This window comes from Notolepis coatsorum (assembly GCF_963971535.1).
Source record: "Notolepis coatsorum genome assembly, chromosome: 13".
Taxonomy (NCBI): domain Eukaryota; kingdom Metazoa; phylum Chordata; class Actinopteri; order Aulopiformes; family Paralepididae; genus Notolepis; species Notolepis coatsorum.
The window spans coordinates 3,459,487-3,476,561 of record NC_140177.1 but is presented as its reverse complement, the minus strand read 5'-3'; the positions used below and the strand labels follow the sequence as shown (position 1 = coordinate 3,476,561).

The following is a 17,075-nucleotide window of genomic DNA, read 5'->3' as shown; positions in this document are numbered from 1 at the left end:
ATTCCCAAACCAGGAGGTGATGTTGCCGGTCAAGATGCTCTCTATTGTACATGAGTAGAAGTTCTTAAGGATCTTCTGGCTGACTTGGAACTTCCTTAGGCGCCTGAGGAAGTAGAGGCGTTGTCGTGCCTTCTTCACCACACTGTTAATGTGTGTGGTCCATGTCAAGTCCTCGGATATGTAGGCTCCGAGGTACTTGAAGCTGTTGACTCTCTCAACCGGTGCCCCGTCGATGCTGAGGGGGCTGTAGTCCTTGACCCCCGACCTCCTGAAGTCCACAATCATCTCCTTTGTTTTGCTGACGTTCAGGGAGAGGCTGTTTTCCTGGCACCATCCCGCCAGGACCTTGACCTCTTCCAGGTAGGCCCTCTCGTCGTTGGCAGAGATCAGGCCCACCACCACTGTGTCGTCAGCAAATTTGACGATTGTATTGCTACTCCGCTGAGCCACACAGTCGTGTGTGTACAGGGAGTAGAGGAGGGGACTCAGAACACAGCCCTGGGGGGCCCCTATGTTGAGGGTGATGGATGAGGAGGTGCAGTTGCCTGCTCTCACCACCTGGGGTCTGCCAGTCAGGAAGTCCAAGACCCACTGGCAGAGGTCATAGCCCAAGCCCAGGTCCCTGAGCTTGGCTATGAGTATGGAGGGGACTATGGTATTGAATGCCGAGCTGTAGTCGATGAATAGCATTCTCACATAGTTCCCCTGCCTCTTGTCCAGGTGTGATGCTGCTGTGTGCAGCACATGGGATATGGCGTCCTCCGTGGACCTGTTGGGGCGGTATGCAAATTGCAGGGGGTCCATGTTGATGGGGAGGGAGGAGCAGATGTAGCCCTTTACTAGCTTCTCGAAGCACTTCATGGCTATGGAGGTGAGAGCTACAGGGCGGTAGTCGTTGAGGCAAGCAGGCTTGGATTTTTTGGGTACAGGGATAATAGTGGACTTCTTCAGGCAGGTGGGGATGACAGCCTGTTCTAAGGACAGGTTAAATATGTCAGTGAATACTGGGGCCAGTTGGTCGGCACAGACTTTTAGGACGCGGCCGGGGATGCCGTCTGGACCTGCTGCCTTCCTGATATTCACTTTTTTAAAGGTCCGCCTCACCTCATGCTCTGTTACCCTGAACACTGCGCCTCCATCAGCAGCCGACCCCCCCCCCCCCCATTGCCGAGGCTTGTGAGCTGGTGTTGTTATTACCAGCATCAAACCTCGCATAGAAGGTATTGAGGTCATTTGCTAAGGAGATGTCACTGTTCAGTTTGAGGGAGGCGCCTTTGTAGTCTGTCATCGTTTTGAGCCCCTGCCACATAGCTCTAGAGTCAGCTTGTTCAAACTGGAGTTCAATTTTATCCCTGTAGCGTCGTTTGGCCTCTGACACAGTCCTCCTTACGTTGTATCGCGCCACCTTGTGGTCATTCATGTTGCCTGCCTCTAGGCCGTCGTTGTATGCTTTGGTGCGCTCTCTCAGAGCTTCACGGACGGATTTGTCTACCCAGGGTTTTTGATTTGGGTAAACTTTCATTTTGGTAGTGGGGATTGTTTCTTTCACCCTAGTACAAACATAGTCCAGCACTGTCTCCGTGTAGGCATTAATGTTATCTGTGTCGCGGAACACATTCCAGTCTGTGTTGTGAAACACTGACCGGATCGTATCCTCTGACGTCACATCCCATTTCTGCACCTCTCGCGAGACTACGGGAGTACTTTTAATTTTCTGTCTGTACTTCGGTGTAAGAAAAATTGATGCGTGATCTGACTTACCGAAGCCACTATCAGAATGAGCCTTGTAGCCACCTTTAAATTGCGTGTAACAGTGATCTAGGATGTTACCGCCTCTGGTGTTGCAAGTCACATGCTGATAGAAGTCGGGCAATACCTTTCTCAGATTGGCGCTATTGAAATCTCCCAGAACTAAAATGGCGGCGTTAACATTCGCCTCTTGGATTCTGTTTACCTCGTCGTGTAGTCTGGAGAGCGCAACCTTGTTGCTGGCTTCAGCTTGCGGTGGAATATACACTCCGACCAGGACGATCGCCGTTAACTCCCTCGGGAGGAAGAAAGGACGACACTTGATGGTTATATATTCCAGTTCTGGGGAGCAGTGGTTGGATAGTTCCTTCACGTTCGTTGGGTCACTCCAATTTTTGTTAAACATGAAGGCAATACCCCCTCCACGTTGTTTACCGGACTCTGATGATGACCGATCCTTTCTATGGATAAAGAAGTGGTCCGCTGGTTGAATCGCGTGATCTGGAACCTCCGGCGTCAGCCATGTTTCGGTGAAGCAAAGGACATTGCAGTCCCTAACGTCTCTTTGATATTGAATCCTTGCTCGGATGTCATCCAGTTTATTGTCTATTGATTGTACATTGGCTAGCAATATACTGGGAAGTGGTGTACGATGGCGTCTGGATCTCAGCCTGTTTCGGATCCCAGCCCTCTTTCCTCGTCGTCTTTTCCTGGGCTCTGGGAACAAAGGGTCTGGTCCTAATCTCCGGAGGATTTCTTCAGGCCATTGATGTGGTTCGGAAAGCTGATCCAGCGAGTAATCCAGTTGGTAAGTTTCCCGTAATCCAATGTCTATGAGTGACTGACGGTCATATACATTAAATGCACCAACAGTTGGTACGCACAAAACTCTAAAAACTATAAATATTAACAAAAGTAAACACAGTCTCGACGGAGCGAACAGAGAGGCAGCCGAACGGGGCGGCGCCATCATCATCATATTTAAGGTGCTTTTGCATGATATTCCACGTGTCAGGGCACGGAAGCTAAAAGCAGATCTTTTTGTAATTCAGTGCAAACTATGGGGACCTTACATTTACATTTAGCTGACGCTTTTATCCAAAGCGACTTACAAGTTCTTAAGTGTATAAGCCAAGCTGCGCGAGTATGATAGGGTCCAGAGTTCCAAAACAGTAATGAAGTGATCTAGGGTGGAAGATCATTATTAATCGGCATGGTCATGGTCATGCTGGACCTACAAAAGGCCTTCGACACTGTCAATCACTCCATTCTGATTGACAAGCTAAAAGCAATTGGTTTTGATCGTTTTTATTTTTCCTGTTTCTGATTTTTCTCTGATTTTCTCCCCGTCCAAATTAGTCGTTGTGCCAATTCCCGCCCCTCCCCTACCTGGCTGCTGTATGCATGTTCTCCTACGAGTCGGTACAAGGGCGTCTCGAGTCGATCGCACGCTTCCTCCGAGACGTGCGCCGACAGCTGGCAGCGAGGACTCTCATTGGTGGAGTGTAACGCGTGGGAGGGCACGCTATCTCCACCAAGTCCTGCCCCGCTTAGCAAGCGCCGAGACCTGACCTGTAGGCGTCGCTGTCCACAACGCCAGATTCCCACCCGCCAGCTTCCCCACCCCCTAATACTGCCAATTGTATTAGTGTGAACGGCCAGCCAAGCTGGTGGCAACGCCGAGAGCTGGACTCGAACCCAGCATCTCCTGCGTTGGTGACGAGCGCAATCTCCGCTACGCCACCTGACCGCCTGGTTTTGATAATTTATCAGTGAGCTGGATGCAATCCTTTGAATCCTACCTTGAGGGGAGAGAACAGATGGGAGGTAAACGGTACTCTATCCCCCCCCCCCCTCACAGTGAGCTGTGGTGTTCCATCCACAAGGAAGCATACTAGGACCGCTACTGTTGCCTAATTTATGCAAATTACATGTCGTCAGCTTGTGACTGCAACTTGTTCTTGTTCGCGGACGACTCAGCCCTGCTGGTCTCTGACAAGAACAAGTTATAGGTTAAAAAACCCTCAGCTCAGAACTCTGCAGAATCTGCACCTGGCTCGCTGATAACAAACTATCATTACACCTGGGGAAAACAGAGTCCATTCTCTTCGGATCAAATAACAAACTCAGCAAGACCGACGGCTTCTCAGTTACAGTGGGTGACAATATTGTCACAAGGAAAGATGAAATTACATACCTAGGGCTAGGTTCCATCCTAGGGGCAAATCTTTCCTGTGACAAAATGGCATCCAAGGTAATAAAAAAAGTCAACCAACGAACTAGATTCTTGTACCGGATCTCCTCTCTGGTAAACAAGAATACCCTGAAGACTCTGGCAGGAGCACTCATTCAAGGGTACTACGACTATGCTTGCACCTCATGGTACCAAAGCACCTCAAAGGCACTAAAAACAAAATTACAAACATCTCAAAACAAACTGGTCAGACTTCTACTTGACCTTACCCCTAGAACCCACCTCACCCCTGCCCACTTTGACAACCTAGGATGGCTTAGAGTAGACGACAGAGTACAGCAACTTGCAATGGGCCTGGTCTACAAGATACACTACACGACCAAGGTACCCATGTACATGTCAAAATACTTCCCAAAGGTCAGTGAATACCACGATCACAACACCAGAGGGAGCTCCACAAATCATGTTAAACCCAGATTCGGCTCAAACAAGGGACTAAACACGTTTTGCAATTATGCCACATCAATGTGGAACGCCCTACCCAAAGCTGTAAAGGAATGTGAATCACTACCCACTTTCAAAAACTCTCTCAAAGAACACCTACGGGAGACTGCAATTCGAAACTGGCACCTGCAAATGTCCTAACCCAACCCCCTGCAATGTACAGTAAATGACTAAGTATGGCTTTGTCAATATTTCAATGTAGTGTATTTGTAAATCTGGTATGTCACAAATGTATAGATGTAGCAATCTGTATGTCGTGTATGTCATGTATATGTTATGATGAATTGAAAATGGGGGACCCTGATGTAAACAAGACGAAAGTCTTTCTCTGGTCTGCATACCCTTATTAACAATTGTGTGTATTGAGCCGTACTGTATTGTACCCATTCTGCAATATGTTAAAGGGGAACTATTTTACTATTTCTTTCACTATTTTGGCACTTTTACACAATTCCTGTGAGTCTATGGAACACCTCTGTAATTTTTTTTTTATTCATTGTTTTGTATTTCTAATCAAGTCCTCAAAAACAGCATTTTTCTACCTCAAGATCTCGAGCCGTTTTGAGCCACTGTGTGCAGCTCATCGTGTACCTGATGCCACACAGCCACATTATCATGCAGCTGTGTCTCTGACATCACAAATCATCACATTTTCAGATGACTCAGTTCAGTGAGGGTGAATATTGAGAGAGGAGAATTGGAAGAATGCGCCAATATGAGAATTAGAGACATAGATCATATTAATATAAGTTCACATAGCTAGGAAACAATGCTAAACACTCAAAAAGGCAATTTATAAGATAGTTCCCCTTTAATAAAATGTTCAATCAATCAATCTCTGTTGACAGTGAATGGGATACGTATCCTAGGTCTGAACCTTTATATTCAAATAAGCTTATGATGGTAATACTATTGGTTCCTAGCCAGTGTACCACGACCACTCGCAAATCACCCTGAATAGGCTCTTGTCTCAAAAAAACAATAATCTTAGGTATGCCTTGGAACTAGAAGTCACTGAACTAATAACATTGCCAGAAGAAGCATGCATACTGACCTTAGCTATAGCTAGTTGGTTAGTTATCTAGCTTGTGTAGATCGGATGGAGACAACACCAATGAGCTCAAAATGACGCGACTAGATATTATTACTTACGAGATAATATGCATCAAAATATGTAAACGCGGCCTTGACTCGATTGCAGTAAACAGTAAAACAGCCGCTGCAATGTCAAGCATGGAGCTCTGATCTGTCACGTGTTCACTCCCGGAAGTGTTTCACGGAAGTGTCACATGGTGGGATGTACCAACAGGGTCGTTTTATGGGGGAGGTGTAGGATACTCATGTTGCTCTTGTAAGGTGGTATAACCGTAGAAGTAAATACCATTGTGTAGTTTTTTCCTGATTAAATATATTAATTTCACCTATATAACACTATAAAATAAATATGATTTGATTTTCGATGCCTTTAACAATACACATGTCCACACTCACACCCCTATTTTGCGCGTCGGTGGGTTACTCCGTTTTCAGTTGTTTTTTGTTTCATTCTTTTTAGCTGTGAACTCAATAATATACTGCTGGTGTGTGGGGTCTCTAGCTAATCACATGTTTATATACGTTAATTATTTACCATCAAAGTTATTATGGCGCCCACGGGGACATCTCGAACACTGAGTAAGGATGATATCAACTACAGGTTACATTTCCGGATGATAAACGAGCAACAAGTGGAGGACATCTGTATGGACTTCTTCTACAAGCCACACACCATCACTCTGCTGACTCTGACTGTGCTCAGCTTGATGTACTTCGTGTTTACCAGGTATTGTACATTTGGGAAGCAAACTTTGGTAACGTTATTGACAGTAAATACTACCCCCCCCCCCCCCACCCCCTCCTAATGTACAGTCTCCTCCCCATCATATGTATATTTATTTCTCTCCCACCCACCCACCCCCTCCTAATGTACAGTCTCCTCCCAATCATATGTATATATTCTCTGTTAGGATCTCTGGGTAACAGTACTGTATATTTGCATATCGTATATGTCACAAATGTAACAGTATATACCTGTATGTCCCTATGCCATAAATGTCATGATGTCATGTATGTTGTGTATGTCATAAAAGTCACTATGAATTGAAAATGGGGGACCCTGATGTAAACAAGACGAAAGTCTTTCTCTGGTCTGCATCCCCTTAACAATTGTGTGTATTGAGCCGTACTGTATTGTACCCATTCTGCAATCTGTTAATAAAGTTTGCATTCATTCATTCATTCACTACTACTACTACTACTACTACTACTAGACTATGTACAGTTTCTCCCCCACCCAACCCTACCCCAATGTACAGTTTCTTCGTCAAATGTATATACTCTCTTTTTTTTAATCTTTTTGTATCACAAACAGTACTGTATTGGGCGGTTAGGTGGCCCAATACAGAGGAGATTGCGTTCGTCATCATCACCATATGGCTCGCCGACAACAAACTATCATTACACATGGGCAAAACAGAGTCCATTCTCTTCGGTTCAAATAACAAACTCAGCAAGACCGACGGCTTCTCAGTTACAGTGGGTGACAATATTGTCACAAGGAAAGATGAAATTACCTACCTGGGTTCCATCCTAGAGGCTAATCTTTCCTGTGACAAAATGGCATCCAATGTAATAAAAAAAGTCAATCAACAAACTCGATTCTTGTACCGGATCTCCTCCCTGGTAAACAAGAATACCCTGAAGACTCTGGCAGGAGCACTCATTCAAGGGTACTACGACTATGCTTGCACCTCATGGTACCAAAGCACCTCAAAGGCACTAAAAACCAAATTACAAACATCTCAAAACAAACTAGTCAGACTACTGCTTGACCTGACTCCTAGAACCCACCTCACCCCTGCACACTTTGCCAACCTAGGATGGCTTAGAGTAGACGACAGAGTACAGCAACTTGCAATGGGCCTGGTCTACAAGATACACTACACGACCAAGGTACCCATGTACATGTCAAAATACTTCCCAAAGGTCAGTGAATACCACGATCACAACACCAGAGGGAGCTCCACAAATCATGTGGATTCGGCTCAAACAAGGGACTAAACACGTTTCGCAATTATGCCACAACAATGTGGAACGCCCTACCCAAAGCTGTAAAGGAATGTGAATCACTACCCACCTTCAAAAACACTCTCAAAGAACACCTACGGGAGACTGCAATTCAAAACTGGCCCCTACAAATGTCCTGTACCCTGTACTGTCCTGTACCCATGTACCCAACCCCCCCCCCCCCCCCCCCCCCACCTCCAATGTACAGCCCCACCCCACCCCACCTACTCAACCTCCTCCAATGTACAGTTTCTATGTCAAATGTAGGTCAGTATTCCAATGTACAGTGTGTGTCCCCCCTACCCAACCCCCCCCCCCCACCTCCAATGTACAGCCCCACCCCACCTACCCAACCTCCCCCAATGCACAGTTTCTATGTCAAATGTATATACACTCTTTTTCTGGATTTTTTTAGTATCACAAACAGTACTGTATTTGAAAATCTGGTATGTCATAAATGTATAGATGTAGCAGTACTGTCTATCTGTATGTCGTGTGTGTCATATGATGAATTGAAAATGGAGGACCCTGATGGAAACAAGACTAAAGTCTTTCTCAGGTCTGCATCCTCTTAACAATTGTATGTATTGAGCTGTACTGTACTGTACCCATTCTGCAATCTGTTAATAAACTTTTCAATCAATCAATCAACCGACCCCGGAGCTGTGAGCTTGATTCGCCTGTTCGAATCCAGCTCACAGCTCCGGGGTTGTCACCAGCTTGGCTGGCCGTTCACACTAATACAATTGGCTGTATTAGAGGGTGGGAGAAGCTGGCAGGGTGGGTCTGGGTCGTTGTAAACAGCGACTCCTACAGTTCGGTCGGGGCGCCTGCTAAGCGCGGATAGGACCTGAGGGGGATAGTGTGATCCTCCCACACGCTACGCCCTCTCAATGAGAATCCGCGCTGCCAGGTGAAAAGAAGCGGTGATTGGCTGGACGTGTGTCGGAGGAAGCACGTGGTAGCCTCCACTCTCCCAGATGATCTGACTGTGGGGGGTAAGTGCGCAGCGACCAGGAAGGGACTGGGAATTGGCATACGACTAACATTGGGATGGGAGAAAATCGGAGGAAAAATGGAGGGGGAAAAAGATAAAAAAAAAAAACAGTACTGTCTTTGTAAATCTGGTATGTCATAAATGTATAGATGTAGCAGTACTGTCTATCTGTATGTCATGTATGTCATATATGTTATGATGAATTGAAAATGGGGGACCCTGATGTAAACGACGAAAGTCTTTCTCTGGTCTGCATCCCCTTAACAATTGTGTGTATTGAGCTGTACTGTACTGTACCCATTCTGCAATCTGTTAATACAATTTTCAATCAATCAATCAAAACTACTACTAGGGTTAGTAGTCAAATAAATCACAATTTTAAAACTTTTTGTATATTGTCAAAGGATGGTTAGCAAATTATGATAAAAGAAAACAATAAAAAGCAAATTATGATAAGAGCAAGTTATAATAACAGGCAACGAGACACTTAACGAAACAGCAACTATAGTATGTTAGCTGAAGTCGGAGCAATGTGTGCTGGTCCATATGGCTCCTCCTACGACACACCCATGCCTATAGCAAACTTGAACTTGTATGGTGTAGACTAGAGATACATAGGTGTTATTAGACCTTTTCATAAACACGCTATTTTGGCACAAGTTTATTTCCTGTTGTAGTGTTTGCTAATACAGTAGCTGACAGGTAATGCACTGGGGTCAAAGCTGTTTCCACAGCAACATAATTATTGTGAAAGGGACTCTATACCATAGATATAAATCATGTTGAAAACAAAATACTTCTGTTTCTAATAATATTATATTATTATGACAGGGAAGACGCGCATTCTGACGGCAACCTGCGAGTTGGTCTTGTTGTGGTTATCTCCTTCTTCCTGGTCATCAGTGTCCTTGCCTTCCCCAATGGTAAGCTATCTAATGTGACAGACACCCAATATCAAATGGTCTAACCCTAACCCAACCCTTGCACTGAAGAACCATATAACTCCGTTTTGAATGTTTTTGGACAGCCCATGTATTTGCGGTTTTGAAGTCAATCCAAATCACTTGGGAGTGTGAATGTGATACAGCACCAGAAAGTACTCAACCTCTACTGTCTTTAACTATGAACGAACACAACACTCTAACTCACCATCTTTAGATAATAAAGTACTCAACCTCTACTGTCTTTAACTATGAACGAACACAACACTCTAACTCACCATCTTTAGATAATAAAGTACTCAACCTCTACTGTCTTTAACTATGAACAAACACAACACTCTAACTCACCATCTTTAGATAATAAAGTACTCCACCTCTACTGTCTTTAACTATGAGTGAACACAACACTCTAACTTACCATCTTTAGATAATAAAGTACTCAACCTCTACTGTCTTTAACTATGAGTGAACACAACACTAACTTTCCATCTTTAGATAATAAAGTAATGAATGACTGAATGAATGAATGAATGAAAACTTTATTTAACAGATTGCAGAATGGGTACAATACAGTACGGCTCAATACACACAATTGTTAAGGGGATGCAGACCAGAGAAAGACGTTTGTCTTGTTTACATCAGGGTCCCCCATTTTCATTTCATATTGACATTTATGACATACACGACATACATGACATTTATGGAATAGGGACATATAGGTATTTAGTACTGATACATTTGTGACATACGGTATTCAAATATACAGTACTATTACTCATCGATCCTGACAGAGTATATACATATGATGTGGAGGGGACTGTACATTAGGAGGGGGTGGGTGGGCGGGAGCGAAATATACATATACGGCGGGGAGAGAATATATACATGCGGTAGGGAGGAGACTGTCTATTAGGAGGGGGTGGGGGGTTTGGACATTTACGGTGGCCAGTTTCGAATTGCAGCCTCCCGTAGGTGCTCTTTAAGAGCGGTTTTGAATGTGGGTAGGGATTCACATTCCCTGGTATCTAGTACTCAACCTCTACTGTCTTTAACTATAAACGAACACAACACTCTAACTTACCATCTTTAGATAATAAAGTACTCAACCTGAATGAATCAATGAATGAGAACTTTATTTAACAGATTGCAGAATGGGTACAATACAGTACGGCTCAATACATACAATTGTTAAGGGGATGCAGACCAGAGAAAGACGTTTGTCTTGTTTACATCAGGGTCCCCCATTTTCAATTCATAGTGACATTTATGACATACACAACATACATGACATCATGACATTTATGGCATAGGGACATACATGACATACAGGTATATAGTACTGTTACATTTGTGACATATATGATATGCAAATATACAGTACTGTTACCCATAGATCCTATACATATGATGGGGAGGAGACTGTACATTAGGAGGGGTGGGTGGGAGAGAAATATACATATGGTGGGGAGAGAATATATACATACGGAGGGGAAGAGACTGTCTATTAGGAGGGGCTGGGGGGGGTTTGGACATTTACGGTGGCCAGTTTCGAATTGCAGCCTCCCGTAGGTGCTCTTTTAGAGCGGTTTTGAATGTGGGTAGGGATTCACATTCCTTTACAGCTTTGGGTAGGGCGTTCCACATTGATGTGGCATAATTGCGAAATGTGTTTAGTCCCTTGTTTGAGCCGAATCTGGGTTTAACATGATTTGTTGAGCTTCCTCTGGTGTTGTGGTCGTGGTATTCACTGACAATATTGTCACCCACTAACTGAGAAGCCGTCGGTCTTGCTGAGTTTGTTATTTGATCCGAAGAGAATGGACTCTGTTTTACCCAGGTGTAATGATAGTTTGTTATCAGCGAGCCAGGTACAGATTCTGTCGAGTTCTGAGCTGAGGGTTTTTTCAACCTGTAACTTGTTCTTGTCAGAGACCAGCAGGGCTGAGTCGTCCGCAAACAGGAACAAGTTGCAGTCACAAGCTGACGACATGTCATTTGCATAAATTAGGAACAGTAACGGTCCTAGTATGCTTCCTTGTGGAACACCACAGCTCACTGGGAGGGGGAGGGGGGGTAGAGTACCATTTACCTCCACCATCCGTTCTCTGCATCCAGCTCACTGATAGACTATCAAAACCAATTGCTTTTAGCTTGTCAATCAGAATGGAGTGATTGACAGTGTCGAAGGCCTTTTGTAGGTCCAGCATGACCATGCCGCAGTATTTGCCCACGTCCACCTCTTGTTTGATGTGGTCGTTCAAATAGAGAAGGCATGTGTCAGTGGAGTGGGATGTTCTGAAGCCAGATTTTCTTCCGCTAGGTACTTTTCGACCTGTTCGTAGACTATTTTTTCCATGACTTTCGAGATGGAGGTAAGAATAGAAACAGGACGATAGTTGCCTGGGTCTAATTTGCTGCCCTTTTTGTGCAGAGGGGTCACTCTCGCTATTTTGAAGTCCTTGGGGACGTGTCCCTGTTTTATGGAGAGGTTTATTATGTGTGTGATGACTGGGGTCAGTGGCCTTGTTAGGTTGGAGGGCGCTCAGTTTTTTGAGTACCTCGTCTGTTGTTACCATTTCCAGTTTGAAGTCGTCTTTGCGGACCCCTAGGTTTTTGTAGTATGCTACTATGTGTTCTACCCCATAATGCCCTGAGTGGGAGGGTAGTTTGTTGTGGCTATGTTTGTGAAGAAAATGTTTAAGTAATTGGCTACATCCAGCTTGTCTGTGGTGAGCGTGTTGTCTGTCTTTATGTTTATGTTTGAGAATCTGGTTTTAAGTTTTTTACTGCAGCCTAGTAGATTATTGAGTAATTTCCAAAGTTCACATGGTTTGTTTTTGTTTTCCTCAGTTTTGTTATTGATGAATTTTTTTTTTGCGGTTTTGATCATGGTGTTTACGTCATTTCTTAGTCTGTTTCTTTGAATTTTTAGTTCAACCACGTGGGCTTGGAGTTCACTGTTTGAGCTTTTGGAAAGCTTTGTCTGACTTTTATGAAGTTCAGAGCATTTTTTGTCTCTGGTTTTCATAGCGGTCAGTATTTCAGTGTGCATCCATGGCTCAGCGCGATTTTTAACCCTGGTGGTTCTTAGGGGTGCCATGTTGTTAAGTATTGTTGTGAATTTAGTTTTGAATCCAAGCCATGTTTCTTCAACCTGTGTACCACTGAGCTCATCTGACCATTCCATGCTCTCCAGTCTTCTACTCTACTACCTCTACCTCTACTGTCTCTTTAACTATGAATGAACACAACACTGTAATTTACCATCTTTAGATAATAAAGTACTCAACCTCTACGGTCTTTAACTATGAATGAACACAACACTATTCTAACTTACCATCTTTAGATAATAAAGTACTCCGCCTCTACTGTCTTTAAATATGAACAAACACAAGACTCTAACTCACCAGTCTGCCTGACCACAGCAGTGCAAAGAGGCAGTTGTTTGGGTGGCTAGAGTCTTTGACTATTCTCTTTAGATAATGATGTTTGAAAACATTGTTCCTCTGAAAATCATTGTGATAATTTTTTTATTCACTGGTATATTCTGCAGTTACATCACCATGACTAGTATTTAAAATATCTTTATAATAATCAGATGATCAGGTTAATGAGGCTCTTAGGCTACAGAGAGGCAAATTAAGGAAAGACAGAACGGGTGATCATTTAAAATTGTAATTCATATCGAACATACATTCACATAGAGTATGAAAGAAAGTATATAAAATGATAGGATCTTTTATAGGAGTAGCCCATAAGACGACCCCCCCCTCCAAACAACGATATCATCATCCATCATGTTGTTTCACTGTGGACATCGTCATATGCCAATTCAGTTGACCAACCCTACCTGAAAACTTAAAAAACACAGTTTATATGATCCTTCTAAGGTACTTGATGATGTGTGAACTTGTCAGCCTATATGGCTGTGCTTCAACATCGGTTCTAATCCCACTTCATGCTACATTGTTTCAGTGTTCACTGCCCTCTTCTGTCTCTAAAGTCTAGATTGTAATATGTATTTAATTTTTATTTGATTTGATCTTTATTTATCTCGACACAACAAACATACAAATCACAGTAAAGACAACATGTAAACAAATGAGTCCATCTTCAGTTCAGTTCATTTTTATTTCGGATATTGGACACATAACAATAGTCATTCCATAAATCAAAGTTTTACCAGTTTTACCCACCCACTCAGGGCATTTTGGGGTAGAACACATCCTAGCCTACTACAATAACCTAGGGGTCCACAAAGACGATTTCAAACTAGAAATGGTAACAACAGCTGAGGTGCACAAAAAACTGAGTGCCCTCCAACCTAACAAGGCCACTGGCCATGACAACATCCCCTCCAAATTCCTCAGAGACTCAGCAGCCGCCATCACATCACATAATAAACCTCTCCATAAAACAGGGACACGTACCCAAAGACTTCAAAATTGCGAGAGTAACCCCCCCCCCCCCTGCACAAAAAGGGCAGCAAATTGGACCCAGGCAACTACCGCCCTGTTTCTATTCTTACCTCCATCTCGAAAGTCATGGAAAAAATTGTTTACGAACAGGTCAAAAAGTACCTTGTGGGAAAAAATCGAATCTACGAATTCCAATCTGGCTTCAGAACATCCCACTCCACTGACACATGCCTTCTCTATTTGAACGACCACATCAAACAAGAGGTGGACGCAGGCAAATACTGCAGCATGGTCATGCTGGACCTACAAAAGGCCTTCGACACTGTCAATCACTCCATTCTGATTGACAAGCTAAAAGCAATTGGTTTTGATAGTCTATCAGTGAGCTGGATGCAGAGAACGGATGGCGGAGGTAAATGGTACTCTACCCCCCCCCCCCCTCCCAGTGAGCTGTGGTGTTCCACAAGGAAGCATACTAGGACCGTTACTGTTCCTAATTTATGCAAATAACATGTCGTCAGCTTGTGACTGCAACTTGTTCCTGTTTGCGGACGACTCAGCCCTGCTGGTCTCTGACAAGAACAAGTTACAGGTTGAAAAAACCCTCAGCTCAGAACTCGGCAGAATCTGCACCTGGCTCGCTGATAACAAACTATCATTACACCTGGGTAAAACAGATTCCATTCTCTTCGGATCAAATAACAAACTCAGCAAGACTGACGGCTTCTCAGTTACAGTGGGTGACAATATTGTCACAAGGAAAGATGAAATTACATACCTGGGTTCCATCCTAGAGGCAAATCTTTCCTGTGACAAAATGGCATCCAATGTAATAAAAAAAGTCAACCAACGAACTAGATTCTTGTACCGGATCTCACGATACAATACGATACGATTAGATTCAGGTGCCTGCGATCGATATGAGATGATATCATATGCCCATTTAACACAATCAGTAACATTTAGATCAACAAAAAAAAGTAATGAAAATATCATTTCACATTTGTATTTTTGAGCTCTTCCAGACATTTAAAGGAAAATCAATCTATTGTTTTTAATACAAATAGACCTCCTGTTCACTGTAAAGTGCCACGTTTTTATATATTGAGCTTTAAACTTTAAGCTACATTTTTTGGAACTCAAAACTCACAACTTCCCTCTCCCAAACCGTTCCTACAACAATTTGTTGATGTTGCATGATCATGTATAGGCCTACATTTATTATGTATTATATTGTTTATGTTTAAATAACATTTAAACATCAAACTCCTCTGACCTCATCTGGTCTTTCCAAAGACGCGCGCACACACACACACACACACACAGAAAGGGAGAATGCTATGCTGTAACATCTACACACACGGAGCTACTGCTGTTGTTCTTGGGCGGATATGAGACTCGCCACAGGACTTTCAAAATAAGAGTATCGATATGAATCGATCTTATTACATCGCATCGATCCGATTCGATTGTTGATAATTACATCGATGTATCGATCTGGATCGATGTATCGTCCCACCCCTAATATTCATACATGTATGACTACATGATGTGTATAGCATTGCTCTGTATATATATACCATACATATATATATATACATACATACATACATGGCAAAGAGCACCCTATAGTATAGTTGGTATACACAGCTTATTATTTATAATATGTGTAGCGACTATCCTGATGTCCTGGTAGACGCTCCGTTGGGTGCGGTGATGCCTCGTCTTTGACGCGCAATTTAGAAAATACACAATGTCGAGTCTGTGTCACCTGCCGTTGGGTGAAGTTCCCATTTAATTCAAGTATTTAGCATAATACAAGTGATGAGTCAAACAATAATTACTTCATAATGCTGTTACTAATATTTAAAACGAGCGAGGGTACGTGCGTGTGTTCATGCGGAAAAAAACGTGAGATCTCTCCGTCACCCATACCTAGATACCTTGATTGAACATAGCCTACACCTGTGCCTTTATTCAAAGCATATGCGCTCCGTGCTGCCACCCAGTGCTCCGTGCTGCCACCCAGTGATGAACTTAACAAACTAAGCACAAAAACCATCAAATAGCTCCTACACACCGGCTCCAAATGTGAAGGTGGAAAACAATTACATTAAAGAAGAAAAAAGGAGCTATAACAAGTGTTCTTGGTTCTTCTCTGAGCCAGCACGTAACTCAACGTTGGGTCGTGACCTTTACCGCCAGACCTTCCACTGCTTCTTGAAGCAGAAAGAGCTTGGATATGGCCCTTTGCCCATCGCTGTGAGAATGTCTGGGGTATGGGGTCATCCCAAGACATGTTCCTTCGACACATTTCTTGCAACAACAGTTTTGGTAGCAAGGTGAATGGTGACGAGAACCCCAACTGTTCACTGGGACTGACGATTGGAAGAATTCCACGTCTGGTGTGTGCTCGCTTTTCCACTCTGTCTTTCCTTCTTTGGGTGGCACACCCAGTGATGAGGGCGATACCACACACTGCCGTTTTTGTAGTCCGACTGGACTTGAGGCACAATTTCTCCGTAGCCACTGTCACTCGCATGAGTAAGAAAATCTGTGTACTCATTTTGGTAGTCCTTATTCCGTTCACACTTTATTTTCGGACTCTGAAGGTGCTGTTCCACAATGCACCTGTTGTTTGGCATGGTGATGTCATCCATTTTAAAAGGCAAGTCCATGCAATAATGTCCTTCCTGCATGCAAATAGACTTCTCCAAGATCTCCATAAAACTTGGGTCCTCTCTTGACATCTCCTGCTGCTCCTCCAGTGACTTCTCGTTTAACTCTTGGTTATACTGAGAGACCAACAGCTCCTCCAGTTTGACAATGGATGTCCTATTGGCATATATGGTCGAGCAGCTTCTCTGACAACCATTATTACCCCTCAAAGGACCGTTGACGACCCACCCCAATAGGGTCTTCACGGCATAAGGTCCATCACCTTGGCTGTTGATAATTTCCCAGGGTTCCATGAGTTTTGATGCATTAGCTCCAATCAAAAGTTCAACATCAGCGTCCAATTCTGGGATCCTGATACCCTTCAGATATTCCCATTTTTCAATATCTCGCTGAGTAGGGATGTTACTCTTTGAAACAGGGATTGTTTCATGTGTGAACGTTTCTGGGAGCCCCATAAAGTGGTTATTATCCAACTTCGACACCTCCAG

General features: G+C 43.6%; 1 protein-coding gene across 2 annotated transcripts in view; it reads left to right on the top strand.

Annotated features, from left to right (window-relative positions):
• Positions 1-6,037: 6,037 nt before the first annotated feature.
• ptdss1b (phosphatidylserine synthase 1b) overlaps positions 6,038-17,075 on the top strand; it is a 54,084-nt gene continuing 43,046 nt past the window's right edge. For both annotated transcript variants that reach the window (XM_084326789.1, XM_084326788.1), the window contains exons 1-2: positions 6,038-6,269; positions 9,381-9,472. In XM_084326789.1, coding sequence (XP_084182915.1) covers positions 6,091-6,269; positions 9,381-9,472 — 271 coding nt within the window. In that variant the 5' untranslated portion in view covers positions 6,038-6,090. The remainder of the gene's footprint in view (positions 6,270-9,380; positions 9,473-17,075) is intronic.